Source organism: Parasteatoda tepidariorum, chromosome 1 (assembly GCF_982258835.1).
Source record: "Parasteatoda tepidariorum strain Cologne lab strain chromosome 1, Ptep-v5.0, whole genome shotgun sequence".
In the NCBI taxonomy this organism is placed as follows: Eukaryota; Metazoa; Arthropoda; class Arachnida; order Araneae; family Theridiidae; genus Parasteatoda; species Parasteatoda tepidariorum.
The window spans coordinates 72,982,291-73,004,335 of NC_141755.1; the positions used below are offsets into that span (position 1 = coordinate 72,982,291).

The window sequence follows — 22,045 nt, forward strand, 5'->3', positions numbered from 1 at the left end:
CCAAGGCTTCCAAAACTGTTCGAGCAACGGTGCAATGTTTAATGCGAACCCCTGCTATTCAAATATGTAGAAATTTTTAGTTTTAATTAATTTAATTTTAATATAATAATCAGTTTATTCCTAATTAGGAGATAGAAGGATATAGCACAATGAAATTATAAACATTATGTTTAGGTGGATGTAGTTCACGTACTAAACTTCCTCTAGAAAATCTGGGTCAAAAAAATCAAATGAAACAGATTAAAATGAATAAGAAACAAAAAGGAGAAAATCCATAAGTATTAATTTGAACATCGAGTTGGTTGAATTAATGATTAAGAGTGAGGTTGTTTTAGCTGGTACAATTTTGAGATGTTTAATTTAATTCTTGAAAACTAGAGACTAGTGCTAAGATCTGCATCTAGACTGTTTCCTATTTTTGATGGGAGTACAGATTTGGAAGAGAGTTATGATACTCTTCCCTTGCAATGGGTCAACTATAGCCTGTCAGCTACTCACTGTCATTCTCAGTTCTTCTTTTTTTTATAATTTAGTTTTGACATTAAATTATATCGTTATTTATATTATTATATACATATAAATATATTGCCATTTATTTTCCTCTTGTGTTACTTTGCAGTAGAAAATTGCATTTTCTTATTGGTGTAAAAAACTTGCAGTTCTTCACGGAGAAAAACAACTATTTTTTAAATTTCCATGCTGTTTTTTAATAACATTTCCAGTAAAGAAAAAAAAAACAATTCTGGTATTAAGAGCCAAGATATAAGGTATTTAAACCTTTCATTTGATAATTTTTCCGTTCGCATGGTAACGATTCAACTGAAATTTTAGTTTTCAAAATTATAGCTCTTATAACCACACAATTAGAAAATGGAAAACTGAAAATTAAATTTAACTAAATATATGATTTTTATGCCATGCTCTAAGATGTCATGAAAAAATTACCAAATCGCAGCACATTTACCAAACGTATCAAACAGCATGATAATAAAACCATATATTTCGTTGTTATTTTTAACCAAAAGTTGATGCCAAAGATGTTCGGAAAAAGTTACCCTTCTTTTTGGTATTTCCATTGAGCCAAAAACATGGTAAATTTTACTATATTATGGTAATTTTGACCATACTTTTTTCTCAGAGTAATATTATTTCCCTCCAACTAAACATATTGCCATGTGAGTAAAAAATATTTCCTCACTCGTGGTAAAGAATTGCAGTTGTAAAAAGTCGTGTTTTCTTTTCTCGACAGCAAATGCTACTGAATCTGATGAAACTTCGACACCAGCTTGGTTGACGACACTATCCGAAAAGACACCAATGGGTAACGAAACTACTGCGAAAATCCCCACATTTGGTATCGCCGACATATCAACCTTCTCAACGCCTGGAATACATCTCAGTTCTTTCGTTACAACGAAAGATTTTGAGATATCGACCGTTGGAACATCCACTAAGATCCCACTCGATGAGAAGGCTGTTTCTGACGTCACCACTGCCAGCGTCGAAATGGATGCAGAGGTGGTAACAGAACTATTCAGCGAACTACCATCGGCTAGTAATATTACCCAAACACCCATCGAGTTGGTATCCCGGCCAAGAGAAGCAAAGATTACAGAAGTACCAGATGACATCTTCACCTCCAGAGCTACGAAGAGGCCAGTGATTTATCCAAAACGTGTTCCTGGAGAAGGTGAGGAATTTTTACTTTGTGTTACCATAAAATTTGATCACCACTGTGAATTTTTTAAGCAATATTTTTAATCTTTATTTGCTTGTAATATGAAAATATTCACGTTCGTAAACTTTTTCATAGAAGTATAGATTAAAAGGCATGTAAATGAGACTTGTACTATAACACGAATTTAATCAATTGTTGCGTACCAGGTAAAAAATTCCAGATCAAATAACAGGTAGGTCACAGGCAACTGAAAATGTAAAAAGTGGTAGAAACTCAGTTCATTTTAATTTACTTATCTCTTTAATTAGTCAATTGTAACTACCACTGGAATTTACATTTAAAATTATTCATATTTAAATTCATCTTTGCCTTCACTTTCAGTAATATACTGGGGAAAAAAAGCTATAAAAAATCCTAATTTTAATCTCGTTAAGAAAAGTTTTGAATTTTATTTGTCACCACGTTTTGCCCTTTTAGTTACCCGTAGCAATCCTGAATTACGACAAAAAGTATTAGAATTCCGAGTGCCGGTACTTTTTACCGTAAAAATTATTTTTATCAAAAAATGTTACCGAACAAAAAATCTGATGTACCGCAATTTTTGCAGTAATAATTACCGTAAAATCACTAAATAACGCTAATGAATGAAGATTACAGTAAAAATTATAATATAATATTTATGATAGATTTTAATAAAGTTTTTTTTTCTCTCTTAAATATTACTTTGAGACACATAATAGGAATAATACTGTTGTTTTTGACAAATATTTGGATACTGAAAATATGTCTTAAGAATGAGAATTACGAAACTCCCAACGTATTTTATTTCTTTATCTTTTTATTTTATTTTCATCTGTTATTTCCATTGCTAAAAAAATAATAATACTGTTAATAAAATCACTGAATTACATAACTTAAGTATTTAGTATGAGTATTTAACTTACTTCACATTTGGCGCAATATATCAGTTCTTATTTCTGTTAAATTTCATTCTTCTCTTAGACGATTGTCCCCTCCTTAAATTCAAAATATTTTGTTACGTTTTGAGAATATGTTACCTTGCATTAAATTAGGTAGTTCAAGGATTTTGTTTTTAATTTTTTATCTAACAGTAACAACATGACAAGAATATTTTTTTTTCACTTTCTTATATCAAGCGTAGCTGAACTCTAAAAATGTGCCCTTGGATGTTTCTTCCGTTTATGTTAAGTGATGCAACTCCGTAAAAATTGTAAAAATGTGGTTGGTGATCGACAAAGAGCAGTAATCAATCAAAAATTACCAAACTGAATTACTAAAACTAACAAAATATTCTTATTTCGTTCTTTCAATATATTATTTAAAGCGAATGTAGTATAAACATATATTCATGATATTAATATATGATGGTATCTACGAATGTATAGTTAAAATGCGAAATTGAATATCATTGAAATGATTCGTAGATTCAATTGCACCAGTAAATCATGAGAAAAATAATTTGAAATCTTTTAAAAAAATGTAAGATATTTATGTCGATTATTAAGTTTTAACTTAACAAAACTTAACTTTAAACTAAAATTTTTGAGTTGAAATAAGAAAAGAAATGGTTGAATGATAAAATGATTCGAGGCAAAACGAAAATTTGAATATCATTGAAATAATCTGTGGGATAATTTGTTAATAAGAGATTCAATTGCACCATTGAGTCATTTAAAAAAAATGTAAGATATTACTGTCGATTATTTAGTTTTAACAGTGATTCTTTTCCTTTATTAGCTGAGCTACAATTTTAATTTAAAATAGTTCCAAATAACGTAATGCCTATTCATGATAGCGAATATCCTTTGTTTAATTTACGTTTTTTTTTAAAACTAATAACATTTTTAGTATTAAAAACAAGTAAATTTTTAACATTATTTTTGATATTAACAATTATAATATTTAAATTATATATTATTATTATTATTTATTATTATTATTTATTATTATTTTTATGCAAATCTGCTAGATTTATACAACGAGAGAGAACTAAAGGGCAATATTTCTTGCTTTTCTCCCACTGTAATAAAAAAAAAACTTCCTAAAATATTTATTTTTTGTGACCATATTTCTACAAAAATAACCAATAAACATTTATTTTTACAGGTATTTGCCGTCATCAAAACAAAACATACCAGAGCGGTGAAAATGTGACCACGGGTGACCCTTGTTTGCAGAACTGTGTGTGCATTAACAGCGTCATTAAGTGTGAAAAAGTAGAATGTGACCTCAGCCCTCCAGAATCTCGAGAACTCTGCAAAGTGAGGCAGTTTCCAGGAGAATGCTGTCCCCGATATGTCTGCATCAGTAAGTCATATTGATCCTGCATTTTCTTAGAATTCTGTCCAGTTCTTATTAAGTTGCAAAAGAAGTTTATTTGTTTTTAAGAGTAACGCAATTAGTTCTCGCTTGTGGAGAAATAATAAAAGTGTTCGATGTAACGAAAGTCAGGAAGAATAATTGCATAATCCATAATCTCTATTCAAGGTAATATCATTGGCCTCAGTGCAAAATAATATCATTGGTCTCGTTTGGAAAATAATATCATTGGTCTCGTTTGCAAAATAATATCATTTGTCTCGTTTGCGAAATGATATCACTGGTCTCAGTGCAAAGTAATATCATTGGTCGTAGTGCAAAGTAATATCATTGGTCTCAATGCAAAGTAATATCATTGGTCTCAGTGCAAAATAATATCATTGGTCGCATCAGTAAGTCATATTGATCTTGCATGTTCTTAGGGTTTTGTTCAGTTCTTATTATGTAGTAAATGAAGTTTATTTGTTTTAAAGATTAACGTTACTCATTCTCGCTTGTAGAGAAGCAATAAAAATGCTCGATGTAATGAAAGTCAGGAAAAATAATTACATAATCCCTAATCTCTATTCAAAGTAATATCATTGGCCTCAGTGCAAAATAATATCATTTGTCACGTTTGCAAAATAATATCATTTGTCTCGTTTGCAAAATAATATCATTGGTCTCAGTGCAAAGTAATATCATTGGTCTCAGTGCAAAGTAATATCATTGGTCTCAGTGCAAAGTAGTATAATTGGTCTCAGTGCAAAATAATATCATTTCTTGGATCAGTAAGTAATATTGATCCTGCATTTCCTTAGGATTTTGTCCAGTTCTTATTATGTAGTAAATGAAGTTTATTTGTTTTAAAGATTAACGTTACTTATTCTCGCTTGTGGAGAAAAATGCTCCATACAACGAAAGTAAAGAAGAGTAATTACATAATCAATAATCTCTATTCAAAGTAATATCATTGGCCTTAAAACAAAATAATATCATTGATCTCGTTCACTACAATTTTTGAGAGATGAGGTGAATTAATGGGCTCCCAACTTGATCTTAGTCTTCAATGCTGTCCATAAGAAATAGTAAACTATGAGATACAAAGAGTAACAATGAACTTTTGATCCTTAACTTTTGAGCCAATATTTTTTCATTGAGAAAATGTCTTCCTTTTCTGGTGATTTCTTCCTTTTCTGGTAAGAAAATGTTTTGGTGATTGCATTTTTTTTTGAAAACATAACACTAAAAGTGATGTATCCAAAAGCATGATTTATCCAGGGATTATATAACGAGAGCCTATGATATTTAGTCTGTCAAATATGTTTATAATTAATATTTTTAAAATCACATATTTCAATCTTAAAAATTTTTAAGAATTGTAGTTATGCTAAATATTCTTACAGGAACAAATATAGAAGAACATACCAATTTAAAAAATGAATAAAAAGGAACTCACCAAAATTACTCAGTACATAACTGCTGTGACGGGAAAAGTATTGATTTACTGAACTCACCCCCCCCCGAACTTTTCCGAGAGGGTTGTCTAATTGCATCACTGACTATTCATTCGATATTTCACCTCCAACGGTAACCTAATAACTAACTAACTCGATTTAATGATTAGTACGTTACTTAATTAAAGTTATAATTAAATATGCACTGTTACTCACATTTTTTACTTAATGAAGGGAAAATATACGAGGAGAAAAATTTTAAAATGTGAAATATTTGGGATACGAATTGCTAGAGTGATTTATCATGATCCAAAAATGCGGACTGAAATTTTGTCAAGAAAATCATACAAAGAAAAAAAGCATCCGTTCTCGTTGATTTGATGACTGATCAAAAGTGATTAGACATTTCTTGATATTATAATGGACCAAGATACACTTTTACAAATGAGTTTTTGTGCATATCAATTTTTAATATATCGAACAATACATTTATATTTCAGAAAGAGAGGCCCACGTGCTTGCCGTATATTTTAGTGAAACAAAACCAAAATACAAAGTAATATGACCTGAGGAAGTACAACATTTATCATAATTTTTCAGATTAATAATGTTTACATGCTGTATTACAAAAATTATTAATCAGTCACCTCTTTAATAATACTCTACGCATCTTGGGTCTAAATAGTAGCCGTTTATACATTTTTTACATGTTACTTTACATGCCCAGCTCTATTTTAATTGCTAAAACCCTTCACACCACAAATTCGCCAGATATAAAACAGCTACCATAATATATGCTACTATGAATTTTATTTCAAAAGTGTTATTTAAAAACCTCAAAGAGTAAGTATTGTATTCTAAAATGTTGTTTTACATTACAGATGCTACAACAGAGAAAATGGATGATAAACCACTAACCACAACAGATGAAGATTTGATGCTTGATCAAAAATTAACTCCTTCAACAATAGATGCAGATCAGACTGCAACAACGCCAGAGGAATCAGATCATATAACACTTACCACATTAGAAATTACATCAATAAAGACGACTTTGAGCACTCTGAAGGTTACAGATCATTCTACAATCGGAGAAGTTAGAGAAACAACAACTTCGGCTGCCATTGAAGAGAGTTCCAAGACACACATACCTGAAACAGGGGCCGAAACATTAACAACTTCGGATGCCATTGAGGAGATCTCCAAAACGCGTATACCTGAAACAGAAGCCGAAACAATAACAACTTCTGCTGCCATTGAGGAGAGTTCCAAAACGCACGTTTCTGAAACAGAAGCCGAAACATTAACAACTTCGGCAGCCATTGAAGAGAGCTCCAAAACTCACATACCTGAAACACAAACTGAACTGTCTTCGTTAACAACATTAAAGGAGTCAGTCACAGAGAAGGAAGAGGGATTGATGACTTCAGTAAAAGTGGAAGAAAAATCAACACTTTCTCCTGAAATATCTACCTCCACTCAAATAATTGATCATGAAATGACTTCTATTAAAGAAACTCATAAGACATTGCCAGAATCAGACAGTACGCAAGCAATCTTAACAAAACTATCAACCCAATCTGATACCGAAGCAACTACGCATGGGTCACCTGAAATTGGTTTCGATGCAACATTATCTAGTACCAAAGCGTCTGAAAGTGAAACAAAAGAATCAAGTCAAATGACAACTGAAAAACTTGATGCTGGATCTACCGTGACATCTGAAACTCCGGTTATAACACATAAAATTGAAAGTGCAGCTACTGAGGAAGAGGTTCAAGCAACAACGCAGTTTTCTTCCGAAGCAACAACAGTCGAAAGTCATACTGTTAAGAGTTCAGTAGAGGAGATGGAAGGACAAGTTACAACAGTCAGCTCTGTGCCAGAAACTTCAGAAAAGATAACTTCAAAACTTGAAATTGCAACTTCAGTCACGGAGGGCACAAAAGTGGAAGAGCTTGAAGCCACGCATACAGGAGATACCGTTTCGACAGACGTCTCTGAAAAAGCTACAACTGAAGTAGAATTGGAAGATTCAAGTGTGAAAACAACAATTCAGCCCTCAATAACAACACAGCCTACCGAGAAAGTTGATAAATTAACCGAAACTCCTCCTTCAGCACTATCTGCAGAAATAGGTAGTGAAATAACAACATTACTTGTTAGCCAAGTAAGTGAGGAACGAACGACTGTTCAGCCATCTTCAAAATTATCTGAAGACGCTACATCCACTTCAGACTTAAAATCAGCAGAAACAGATAAAACTACTGACATTCCTACCGCGAGTGAAATTTCGACTGAGGAATCTCGTGTAACAGAAAAAACTACTGCTCAACAAACTGCCTCTACTACATTTTCAAAATTGGACACTGCACCAGAACTTGTTTCAACGCCTGTCTCAATTGAAACAATTTCTACTGAAGCATCTAAAGTAACAGAAAGTCAGTTTTCTGATGAAACCATTTTGAATGTCACCGAAATCTCAAAAAGTACACCACCTAAGGAAACTGACATTTCTATTACAGAAGTTCCTTCAGAATTTACTTCAAAGGAAACAACGTTGGGTACTACTACATCTGTAGAAGTTAAAGTATCAACTTTTGATCACACTATTGAATCGGACACCAAAACTCCTGAAACATCAACGACAACATACAAATCAACTGACCTCTTTACACTAGAGGCTGAAACGACTGTGAGTGTTCTTACAGAGTCAGAAAAAGAAATCACCGATGAAGTATCAAAAATAGAAGGCTTGACCCAAGAAGATAAAATAAGTACAACACATGCACCTATATCATCGACTGTATCATTTGAAGCAGATGAAGTTAAGTCTACAACTTTTAAAGCTGTTCCTGATATAACAACACATTTTGAAGAAAAGGAGTTTAAACTAACAACCGAATCGCATGAAGTTGCAGAAATAACTACTTCAAAAGAATCTCCGAAGACTCCAAGTTCAGATTTATATTCTACGGAAGCATCAACTATCAAAGAAATGGAAACAAGTACACTTCTGTCTGAAGCGGAAACTCCCGAAACGATATTAAGTACTACGGAACATGAAGAAAAGGCGACTGATGTAAAGGAGGATATTCCAAAGGTGTCAACAGTAGCTCCTACTACAGCTGAAAAAGATTATTCCATTGAAATTGAGAGTACTGTTACGAAATTGCAACCAACAATAATGGGACTGGCAGGTACAAAATCAACAACATTTGCATCTAGTGACAAAGAAACGACAGTGACATCAACAATAGGAGAGCAAAAAGAACAAGAACTAGATGAAGCAAAGAGTACACCAGTTTCTTTAATGGAAGCTGAAACTACTAAACTGCCTATGGTATCCACGATTTCTGGTGAAACAGCTTCAACGATGGGAAGTGAAATAAGTATAACTACCGGTGTTACACCTGCCAAACCAAGTAAGTCAACTTTGAGTGATGCGGCAACACTTATTACTGAACCTTCTAAAGTCACAATCAAAGAAATGAAATTAACAACAGAAATTCCTGCACATGAAGTTGAAACAACGTCGTCAGAAGCTGAAAGTGCATCAAAAGAAACGGCTTTTGATCAGAAAACCACAGACTCATTGTCAACCATTTCTGAGACATCAGAAACTGTAAAAGAACCTGAAGTACAGAAAGCTGCAACCATTCTTGAGGACACCACTACCAGTCGAACGTTTACTTCTGCTGAATTAGCTTCCTCTACAGTATCTGAAGATCTAGTGACGGTAACTGACAGAGAAATTAGCAAAGTATCAATCATGACTGCCGAAATAAAACCAATAGAAGATTTACAAACATCAAGTGAAATTGCAGACAGCGAGGTCGATAAACTAACTTCTGAATCTGTTTCATTTAAAGATACTACAGAAAAAACGGCAACTGAATTGTTTAAAACAACTGTGGAAGTAGAATCTAAATCACCCTCATTAGAAGAAACAACTTCTGAAGTTTCTGCTACATCTTTTACAGATGAAAGGGCATCATCTCCCTCGGTATCTTCAACAGAGGCAGAAGCACCCAGTATCGTTACTGAAGAGGAAGGAAAACCATTAACTTCGACTACTTTTAAGTCATTAGACGAAGAAACATCTGGTAAAGAAGTCACTGATTTCAGTACACCTTCTTCTGAAATACTCAAGACTACTGTGTCAAAAGAAAAAGAGACATCCGTGGTCTTCTCCACAGCAGATTCTCCAACAAGTTCTCCACATACTACAAAACTTGATGAAATGACCACATCAAAAATTCATGATCTTTCTATAGAAACAAAAGAAACTGGTGTAACTTCGATAAGTGATCTAACAGGTCTACCCGACGTAAAAGAACAAACATCAGCAAAGGAAATATTTGAGAAACCATCTACAATTAGTGGAAGTATTGAAACAGCTGAAGCTGAGACAACCACTCCTGCGCCAGTTAAAGTTACCGCAGAAAAAGAACTACTTATTACCGAATCTACATTGATGACAATATTGCCTGAAAAGAAGGAAACTACAGAACCAGAATCTTCTGAAATGTCAGAAAGCACAGCAGCTTCCGTTTTGAAAACAACTTCTGATGCATCGCGTTTTGAGGAAAAACAACAAACTGAAATAAAGTCAGTTACAGGCGAAACTGATATTATTGTCAGTATGCTAACAACCTTATCTACCCCGGAAAAAGAACTCATTACTGCAGGTACAGAATCTCAAACAAGTGTAACATCTGATTCATCAACACACATTCAGGCTGCCGAAGAAGAGTTTACGACAAAAGATACAATTGATGAAGCAACAAAACTGGAAGGTACTTCAACCGAAAAGTCCGCAACACGTCTAGCATCTGAATTTACGACCATACCCGACACCTCTGTTCAATCAACAGCATCAATTTCTACTAAATCAGAAGAAACATTCAGTACACCAGAAAAAGCGGAAACCACAGAATCAAAAGATGCAACAGAGTTATCTAGTACGGATTTTGATGAAATTAAAGAAAAACCCACTCATATAATCGAAGATAAAATTACAACATCTCCGGAATTCACGAAACTTGATCTTTCAACACTTGTTACAGATATTGGTTCAAGTGAACATGAATTTGTTTCTGAAAGTAAATCTACTCAATCAACAGAAGTCACGGCAACTTCTGAACCGAAAATCAGTTCAGAAGGCGTGCCAGCAACTGAAAAATTTACAGACACTGATACAAGTCCAGAAACGTTATTGTCAAAAACTGGTACTGAATCTCCCAGGGAAGGAACTGAATCAACAACTGAAAGACTTGGAACTGTAGCAGATTTGCTGCTTGTACGCGAAACTTCCAAAACTCCACATTCCGAAGTAGATACCGAGGCAGAATTTTCAGCTGAAACAGTAGCATCTGAACAGCCGTTGACAACATTCCAAATGAAAACAACTCCTGAAAGAATATCCATATCAACTTCGTCATCATCGGAACTTGACAAAGTCACAACTATCAGCTCAAGCACTCAGGAAGCAGAAATCGAGACAACAGAAGTAAAATTTTCGGAATCTCCTTCGACAAAACTTGGAACGACAGCGAAACCAACGGATATCACATCTGAACTTCCAATAGAAAAATCAACTACGTTAAAAACTCGTGAAGATGAAGAAGTCACTCCAACTCACGCTACAGAATTTGAAGGAGAAAAAACTTCCGAAATTGTCATGAAGGCATCAACTGAAATAAAATCTGCCAGTACAGCTTCCGTTGCTACAGATACGCAAGAAACAGCCGTAACTTCGAAATTCGCAACAGAAGTTTCAACTGCTGAACAAACAGTGCACACCGCATCAACTCCTGAAGAAATTTCGCGGGAAACAACAAAACTAAAAGTTGCCACAGAAGAAACAAGCACTCAATATTCGACTAAGATATCTGACGCCAAGGAAGAAACGGATTTCTCAGCAAGTGTTGCACTTACGGAACTTGAAACAAGCACTTTCAAGCCCATTTTAGATACTACGACTAAAAAAAGTACTACTGTTCCTTCACTAATCGAGGAAGGGGAAACGGCGACACGTAAAGAAATCTCGGACACGACCTCAATACAACCTGCTATAAGTACAGAATTAAAATTAAGTGAAACAGAATTAACTGACATCACCTCAGACGAAAAAGCAAGCACATTTAAAGATGCTCAAACAACAACGACCTCCCCAGTGCAGTTTGACAAAAAAACGACCGAAGAATTACTTGATGCAGAAATTACTACAGAAGTCCCTAAATCAGCGGCTAGTAGGACAACTATTGATTCATCTGAAAAAACTGAGACTACCAAACTAATTACACCCTTTATTGCAAGTGAAACCACTACCACGCCAAAAGACGAAGGAAAGAAAGAAGATAGTGCAGCAGAGCTGCTTAGTACTACAAAATTAGTTGATTCGTTTACCACAAAATCTGTTTCTTTGTCTTCCGAGACACAAAAAGAATTTACAAAAGCTGAAATCACAACGACTGAAGATTTTAAAATTAAGGAGCAGGCAATCCCGAAGATACCGTCAACTTTTGAGCCAGAATTCGTGTCTGCAATATCTACAAAAGAAACAAGAATACCAGATGAAATTAGTACTCCAGTAGAACTTACCACAAAAGAATTTGAAGTAACAATAGTGTCCGAAGATGATCTCCAAAGCAAAAAAACGTTTGCCGCTGATTCCATGGTGGTAACCACACCATCCAGTCTGTCCGTTGTTACCGAGCTTACTTCGAAACTATTTTCTTCAGATTTAGATAGGGCAGGCGCCATTGCTACTGATTCGTCCGATAAAGATATTTCAGTAAAAGATACGGAGAGTGTTACAGAAATTTCATCTAAAGCAACAACGGTTGTAACTTCAACAAGACTTACCAAAATTCCAGATGATGCAACCGAAGAGGTTGAATCCGAGAAAACCAGTGAAATCCTTGTGTCTTCGACAACTGGACATCCACATGAGTTTACAACAAGAGAGAAAGACGTATCAACAGATCAGGAAAAAATGTTTTCTCCAATAGCAGAGGATATTTTATTTAGAGAAAGCAGTAAATCAACGACAAAATTGGATTTGCCAATAATTACTACGATCTCTGAAAAAACTGCGTCATCTTCGCCTGAGAGTATTACTAAAACCACTTTATTTATTAGGCCTACTCAAGAACAAGATGAAACGGTGCCAGAAGATGTAAAATTAGTAAGTAAATTAGAAAGCACTACTACTTATTTAGATCAGGGTTCTACCGCAACATCATTACATATTATCGATGACAAACAAGCAGAAGTTACCATGGAAACTAAAAAGACCCCATTCGAGACTGAATTACCCACCGTAGAACCAGAACAGGCACAAAAATCAGAGTTAACAACCTCCATAACTAAAGAGATAGAAGAAGCAACTACAAAAGAAAAAGAAATAACTTCTACAACGCCACCAGAATTGTCTACTGAAATACATATGGATGGCGAAAAAACTTCATCGGAAGAAGAAATAACTACTAAAGCAGCCATACCCTTCTCAACTTCTGTTGAGGGAACAGAACAGGATAAAACAACAAAATCATCTACAACTGTACCCGATAAAACAAGCTCGACTTCAATATCAGTGACAACTGAAGAGGAAACAATGGAGGCAGAATTAACTACTTTATCAGATAAAACTGAAGATGTTAAAGAAAAAACAAGTGCTGAAACAATTTCCACAACATTTGAAGAATCCAAAACAACTACTTTAGTTCCAACAGATTTGATTTCAAAAAAATTAGCTTCAGTTGATGAGAAGTTTACTTCTGAATCTCAATTAGAAACAGGAGCTACTTCAGCAGAACCAGAAAAAACACACAGTGCTGAGATATCAACTACTTTTGCCCAAACGCTTTCAACAGTTGAACAGAGTCTTGCAGCTGAAACAGTCATTTCAACGGTTACAGCTTCATCTGAGGAAACTGAAAAAGCTGAATCAACCTCCTCCGCAGTAACTCACATATCTGAAACAACGCATGCCAGAACACCCGAGAAATCAGATACACCCTCTGATGTTATGAAAACAAGCACTGTGACTTTCGAATCCTCCACTAAAACGGAATTTGCTTCAACAGACGAGATAGCAAAAGAAACAGATTTTATGTTGCATCCTTCCAAAACAACCAGTGGTGTAGAAATCGAAAGTTCCTCCCCTACATTCTCAGGAAGTGTAGCTTCAGACATAACAACTGTAGAAGCGTCAGCTGTTACAGAATCTACATCTTCTACTGCTACAACATTTGTTACTGACTTGAAGACTGAAGTTGCTGAAGCTGAAGCCGCTATAACAACAACAACAGCCGCACCAATAACCGATAGAGTACTTTCAACCTTAGTGACTAAAGTTCCATTAGTGGAAGAAGACACAACTTTACCAACCGAAAAAAGTACGTATTATTTGTGCCTTTAGAAAGCATTAAGCACCCCTTACTAGTTAGTTTGAGGAAAAAAACGCGTATAAAGCTTATTAAATAGTATTAAATAGTTACTGTTTTACAAATTAAAATTAGTGAAAGATAAGGGTTGAAAAATACTCTGGTGTACGAAATTACGAGAATATGCAGGCTTGGTTAATTATCTCTAGAACTACTGGTCCAATTTTAATGAAATTTGATATGTACATATATTGATAATATACAAAGCAAATAACCATTCAACAATTGTAACACACAAGCATGTTAGTGCGTAACACTCGTTGCAGTCGGAAGGTATGAAACAGCGGCTGCAGAATAAACAAAAAAATGGGATAATAGGGGGTATGGTCCCCTCTTATATCTTGTATCAATATATGCCATGAAGGTATCAAAGGCAATTCTGCTCAATACAGGCCTTGCAACGTGATTTCATACCTGAAATAAGACTGTTTATCATTTCTTGTGGCAATTTGATTGAATTGTCCTGTGTGCAATTTCATACCTTCCAACTCCAGCGAGTGATACGCAAGATCATGCTCTTGTCTCTTGTATTACAATTGTTGAATGGTTATCTGTTTTGTATTGTATCAATGTATGTACATGTACCAATCAAATTTCCTTAAAATTGGTCCAGTAGTTCTTGAGATAATCGACCAAGTCTACAAATTCTCTTAATTTCTTACACCAGTGTATTATGATACATAAATATATATATTGTTTGCAATTATTTATGATTGAATTATCTTTATAGAAAAATGCACTGTGAATGAAACTGTGTATGAAAATGGAGCTCCAATACATACTCTAGAGGCATGTGAAAAATGCAGTTGCTATGACGGAGATATTCTTTGCTATAAAATCATCTGTAAATTACCCAAAATTGACTGCAGAGCATTGACGTTTGAAGGGGATCACTGCTGCCCACTCTCGTTTGAGTGTCGTAAGTAATTTTCATTTCTAAGTGTAAGAGCATTTTAAGAAAATATTCTAATTATTTTCAACATTATTCTATGCATTTTATGCACACAATTTTTAAAATATTTCATTATTGTTGAAGCTTTTTAATAAAAATTTAGCCCATTCATAGAAACAATTTTTTTTTTTTGAATTAATTTCTTAATAAAACCAGCTTATTTCTATAACACAGTGAAATTTGCGCAAGTAAGACATTTTGTCCTACCTAATACTTATGTTTAAATGCAAATATTCACATCTAAATATAAGACTGTTAATACATGATTCCAAATAAAATTGCCTTGACACTTTTTGATAAACGATAGTAATATTTATGCTTATAGTTTTTAGAAGAAATAATATTTACTTTGATAGGTTATGTAGTAAATCGGAGTTAGCATAAATATTTTTAATACATTATTCCTTTCTCAAAAATAATAGCAATAATAAATCTGTAAGTATTTTAAATTTAAGCAGAATCAAGTATTTTTTAACTTTAAATAATGGTTAAGAAAATGATAATTGTATTTATTTTGCAGCTCTGGATAATGGAACAACAGAAACAATAACGATTACAAGCACTGAAGCAGTAGAAAAGTATGTAACTACAACGATGTTACCAGAAAAAGTGACAATTTTGACAACTCATTTGACTCCTGAAACGTTACTCGATGCTATTTCAACGCGCACCCCTTCCATTACCACAGAATCTCAAAAAGAGTTGACCAGTGAGGGAATTGTTTCCAAAGTTACGACAAAGATTATTGATCTGGCAACAGGAACTACCTCTAGCAAAACAGAAGCAGAAACAACTTCTAAAGCTTCAAGCACCGAATCTGCCGCAGCAGAAAGTACAATGTCTCCTTCTTCAAGCAGCACTGAAGTATTTTCAGATTCCAAAACTTCTCTGTCTGAATTAGAAGATATTACTATTAGATCTAAGGAGGCTGAAACGACTACTGAAGAACCTTTCCCCACTTCTGCTAGAACCATGACAACCGGAGAAATTGGACTAACGACTCAACCTAAGACTTCTGAAGAAGCAGATGAAAGTTCTACTTTACAAACATCGGAAGTGACTAAAATGAAAGCGGAGACACAACCAGTCCCTGATATAATGCAAACGACAAAGGCTTTGAAAGATTCTTCAACCGCTAAGGAAATAACTGAAGAATTTAAAGATCAGTCAGATGTAAGTACAACCTTCAAATCAATTGAGTCCAGCACGTTAAGTCCTGTCACAGGGAAAAGCACCGAATCTGAATCAGCTACTACAGTAGAAAAGGGGGAAATAAGTTCCACTGTAGAAGAAGAAACCAAACAAACAACAATCGAAGAAAAAACAAAAGTGTTCGATATGCAAACAAGTAGCGAAGTAGTAACTGAACATTCAGAATTGGAGGCAGAAACAATCAAAGCTTTTGAGAGTTCCACTTTGGCAACTCCGAAGGCAGTTGATATCACTGAAATGGCTGAAACAACTTTAAAAACTAGCAGCTCAGATGTTTTCACAACTTCAGATGAACAAACGGATAAAACGACTCACACTGAAGCCTTATTAGATAAAAGTACAAAATTAGAAACAGATTCTAAAACTTCTTCCTTTACCACGCCAATTGAAGTTTCAAAATTACACGATGTGCCATCAAGTACTGTGGTTTCAAGTTCGGAATTTACGACGGAAGAAACTCTTGAAAGTGAATTAAGTTCTTTCACTCATACTGAAAAATCTGAAACTACTCGTATTCCCTTAACCAGCACCCTTAGTTCGGATATAACAAGCTCTGAAGTTCGAGAAACAGGTATTTCAAAGGAACAGACAACAAAAATGCATGCAGATGAAATATCTACAAAACAATTTACTTCTACAGAGCAGTCAATTGACGCAGAAACAGAAACAAAAGGCCAATTAACTTCAGTAAAATCTTTCGATTTGACCAAAGGAGAGATTACCACTGTCACGGAAGGGACAGAATCAATTTTAGGTGAATTGGGTAAGGGTGAGAGCAAACTACCTCCTACATCCATTTTACCAGAAAAACTGGAAACAACTCAAAAATTTGAAACAGATGAAACAACATTTGTAACTCAGACCATTCCAACAAAATTACACACAATTCCTATTAAGTCAAGAGGAAGATTGCCCTCTTCCACTGTATCGGAAAGTACAACGGAAGTCATTCAAGATACAACAACAGAAGCGAGGGCAAAATCAGATCTTTCAGCTGAAGCATTGGTGCCCGAAGTTTCATTGACAACATCTGAAAGAGAATCCCCTGAATCGCAAGCTACTACAGTTTCAGAGGCAGTGTCAGAAACAACAAGTATAAGGAGCATCACCGACAAAGTATTCACTTTCGTATCAACGAGGTTTACGGAACTATTTAGTGATACCACTGAAAAAAGTGTAGAGCTGGAAACTGAAACGAAACATACCACAGTTATAGATACAAGTACATCGAAACCAAGTACTTTTGCTGCCGATAAAGAAACGACATTTACAACAACGATAGTGGAAGAACTGGAATCGAAATCTGACGTTACTAGTAGACGTACTATGCCCGAAGCAACTTTAAGGGTGACAGAAACTCCAATAATTTCATCGACAATTGCTGAAAAAATTGAAGAACATGAAGTTAAGACTAAGCATCCTACAATTATGGAAGAAAGTACAACAAAAATAAGTTCTGCTATTGCCGATAAGGAAACAACAACTACTATGAGGACTGAAGAAGTAGAATCTGAAGAGGCAAGAAAAATTACCTTTGCGGAAACAACGCAGAAAGTAACAGAAGTTCCAACGATTTTATCAACGAGTGATAAGAGCGAAGAGCCTGATTCTAAAACGAAACCTACTACTGTAATGGAAGAAGTCACAGCAAAAACGAGTACAGCACTTGCTGATGACGAGACAACGGTTACAATGATGGCCGAAGAAATGGAATCAAAATCTGAGGAGACAAGCAGGAGCACCGTGTCGGATATATCACAAAAAGTAACAGAAATTCCCATGATTTTGTCAACTATTGAAAAGAGTGAAGAACCTGAGACTAAAACGAAACTTTCAACTGAAATGGAAGAAGGCACAGTGAAAACGAGCACTGCTCTTGCCGATAAGGAGACAACGGTTACAATGATGGCCGAAGATATGGAATCAAAATCAGAGGAGACAAGCAGGAGCACCGTGTTGGATATAACACAAAAAGTAACAGAAATTCCCATAATTTTGTCAACTATTGAAAAGAGTGAAGAACCTGAGACTAAAACGAAACTTTCAACTGAAATGGAAGAAGGCACAGTGAAAACGAGCACTGCTCTTGCCGATAAGGAGACAACGGTTACAATGATGGCCGAAGATATGGAATCAAAATCTGAGGAGACAAGCAGGAGCACCGTGTCGGATATAACACAAAAAGTAACAGAAATTCCCATGATTTTGTCAACTATTGAAAAGAGTGAAGAACCTGAGACTAAAACGAAACTTTCAACTGAAATGGAAGAAGGCACAGTGAAAACGAGCACTGCTCTTGCCGATAAGGAGACAACGGTTACAATGATGGCCGAAGATATGGAATCAAAATCAGAGGAGACAAGCAGGAGCACCGTGTTGGATATAACACAAAAAGTAACAGAAATTCCCATAATTTTATCAACTATTGAAAAGAGTGAAGAACTTGAGACTAAAACGAAACTTACTACTGAAATGGAAGAAGTCACAGTGAAAACGAGCACTGCTCTTGATAAGGAGACAACGGTTACAATGATGGCCGAAGATATGGAATCAAAATCTGAGGACACAAGCAGGAGCACCGTGTCGGATATAACACAGAAAGTAACAGAAATTCCCATGATTTTATCAACTATTGAAAAGAGTGAAGAGCCTGAGACTAAAATGAAACTTACTACTCTAATAGAAGAAGGCACAGTGAAAACTAGCACTGTTCTTGCTGATAAGGAGACAGCGGTTACAATGATGGCTGAAGATATGGAATCAAAATCTGAGGAGACAAGCAGGAGCACCGTTTCGGATATAACACAAAAAGTAACAGAAATTCCCATGATTTTATCAACTATGGAAAAGAGTGAAGAACCTGAGACTAAAACGAAACTTACTACTGTAATTGAAGAAGGCACAGTGAAAACGAGCACTGCACTTGCCGATAAGGAGACAACGGGTACAATGATGGCCGAAGACATGGAGTCAAAATTAGAAGAGACAAGTAAAAGTACCACATCTGAAACACAAAAAATTACAGAAATTCCTATAATTTCATCAACTATTGAAAAGAGTGAAGAACCAGATACTACAAAGAAACCAACAACTGTATTGGAAGAAAGCACTTCAAAAATGAGTACGACTGTTGCTGATAAGGAAAAAACTATGACAATGATGGCCGAAGATATGGAGTCAAAATCTGAGGAGGCAAGTGAAAGTACCACATCGGAAACAACGCAAAAAGTCACAGAAATTCCCATAATTTCAACAACCACTGAAAAGAGTGAAGAAACTGAGACGGAAGCGAAATTTACTACTGTAATGAAAGAACGCACTGCAAAAACGAGTACTACTATTGCCGATAAGGAAACAACGATAGCTGAAGATAAAGAATCAAAATCAGAAATGACAAGCAAGAGTACTATGTTTGACACAACCCAAAAAATGGCAGAAACTTCAATAGTTTCATCTACTACTAAGGAAATAACGTCAACAGTTAAGGAAGAAATGTTAAGTTCAACGATGAAAACCCCTATGGTTAAGTCAATTGAAGAAGAAATGGATTCATTTACTCGTGAATCAACACCACCAGATGTTGAAGTGACTAAAGAAAGCGAATCTGCTCAAAGTTTAACTTCTTTACTTTCCCTTGAGCCTGAAGAAACAACTTTCAAGACAAAGGAAAGTACTGCTTTTAAAGAAACTGTGAGCACCGAAACACCTGGAGATGAATCAAAGAAAACTCCAGTTTACACTTCGTTAGGAATCACAGAAGCTTCAAGCCTTCAAACTCAGGAACACGAAACAGTTTCTGAGAAAGAAGAAATTTCCACTATTAAGACAACAGAGCCTGAAATCACCACTAGCACCACTGGTCATGTAGAAAAATTAACTATAAGTACTGAGATAACAGAACCAACCATAAGAACAACCGACTTATCAGATCATGAAAGTACCTTTTCTAGTGAATTGTCTGTAGAACCAGGAAAATCAACGGCTGAAACACAAAAAGCTGAAATTACAGTATCGGAAGGACAAGAATCAAGGATTACGAGTATCGCTCCAGATAAATTTACTGAATCTGAAACCGAAAGCAGTTCAATGCTTACAACTGCTGAGCTAATTAAAGTGGAAAGTACCACAGCCCGAGATAAATTTACAGAAGAAACAAAAATGACTTCATTTCATGAATTGGAATCCGAAACAGTCACTTCAAGCTCATCATCCGATGAGTTAAAAACCACTTTATCAACTGAAAAAGATCAAACGACAGGAATTAGTGAGGCTAGTCAGTCGGTTTCAGAGATCACTAAAGAACCTAGCACACTAGCATCAGAAACAAAAACTGAAGAGAGAACCACACTAAAGATAACTGAGAAACCCATTTTTAAATCTGAGGATATAGCGTCTACTATTACAAGCCATAGCGTAGCCGAAACTGAAGCATCTAGTCCAGTTACTTCAAGAGAAACAGCTGAAGCAGAAGATATGGCATCTACTAGTGTAACCGAATCTTCAATAAAACAAACAAACGTAACCGAAAGCGTTCCAGAAGTAAAAACAACAGAATATGTAAGTACAGTTACAGTTAAACCATCTACTATTGCTGGTATTCCACTCATAGAGAGGAGGCTTCCCACCGACAGGACAGAGCGTCCACTCACTGAAGACTTAGATCAAGTCAGCAAGTCAACTATTATCAGCACGGTATCAACCACTGGCATTCCTATCACAATGATCAGTGAAACAACAACTCCGGAGAGTTTCGAGACTGAAACAAGAATTTCAACAACAGGCGTTCCAATTTCAACGATAAGCGACTTATTGCGATCTCCTACAACTTTGGAGAGTTTAGAAACTGAAGAGAGAATCTCAACAACAGGCGTTCCATTTTCCACACTAAGCGAGTTATTGCGATCTCCTACAACTTTGGAAAGTTTAGAAACTGAAGAGAGAATCTCAACTACAGGCGTTCCATTTTCCACACTAAGCGAGTTATTGCGATCTCCAACAACTTCGACTATTTTAGAAACTGAGACTAAAATCTCAACAACGGAAAGTCCATTACCAACGGTGAATGAAACTTCAGAATTCCCAACAACAGCAGATATTTTTGAAACTGAGACAAGAATCTCGACTACTGGAGTTATCGTCAAGAATCTAACAGAACGTGTCACAGAGGCTACTGAAATGCCGACGAAAGCTTTCAAAGCCATTGAAACGACAACGATGTCTTCCAGCACACCCGTGACCTCAACAACAGAAGAGACTTCCACACGTACGTTTCTTATTATTTGAATTATATTTCTTTATTATGAATTCTAGATAACTGTCACATGATTATTTGACTTTTTGACTTAAATGCTCATTTTATTTGATAAGTAATTCACGCACAAAAAACTACTATAAATAAAGATGAAATTCATTGAAAGATGGTATTTAACATATTATAAGGGTTTTTAAACCGTTACGCACGTAAGGCATCCTTTATATTTTTTAATGCTTCTCGGTCTCTATAAGCGATTAAGTTTCAAACTGGCCGGATCACGCTATTGGACGAAAATGACATCACTACTTGTGGGTACACATCGGCTGCCGTTGATGCTGTCTTAGAAAATTGTTCAAGATTTGTTTTTAAACAAGTTCATTTTTGATTTTCCTTATTTTTATTTAATAATTTATTATTTATTTTATTACAGTCTCAAGATATATAACTAAATTAATTTTCAAGTGTGTTTTTTAACCTAATATTTCAAAACATCCAATTTAAATGAATGAATTAAATGAATCTGGATGACCCTGCATCGAACTTCCTTTAATCCTTTGTCGCAGAATTTTTATTAAACATTAGTGAAGTTGCAATTTGACTTAGTTAATTATTAATTATTTATAGAAACTATTTTTTATTCATCCAGCAATAATTTGTTATTTTGCAAATATTATTGATTATTTGAGGGAATAAATTCAAAAATAGTAGGTTTTAAACACT

General features: G+C 35.0%; 1 protein-coding gene across 2 annotated transcripts in view; it reads left to right on the forward strand.

Moving 5' to 3' along the window:
• The window catches only part of tnc (tenectin), a 118,206-nt gene that overhangs the window by 86,551 nt on the left and 9,610 nt on the right, over positions 1–22,045 (forward strand). For both annotated transcript variants that reach the window (XM_087166577.1, XM_087166574.1), the window contains exons 9-13: positions 1,250–1,690; positions 3,806–4,006; positions 6,336–13,859; positions 14,638–14,826; positions 15,380–21,334. In XM_087166577.1, coding sequence (XP_087022703.1) covers positions 1,250–1,690; positions 3,806–4,006; positions 6,336–13,859; positions 14,638–14,826; positions 15,380–21,334 — 14,310 coding nt within the window. The remainder of the gene's footprint in view (positions 1–1,249; positions 1,691–3,805; positions 4,007–6,335; positions 13,860–14,637; positions 14,827–15,379; positions 21,335–22,045) is intronic.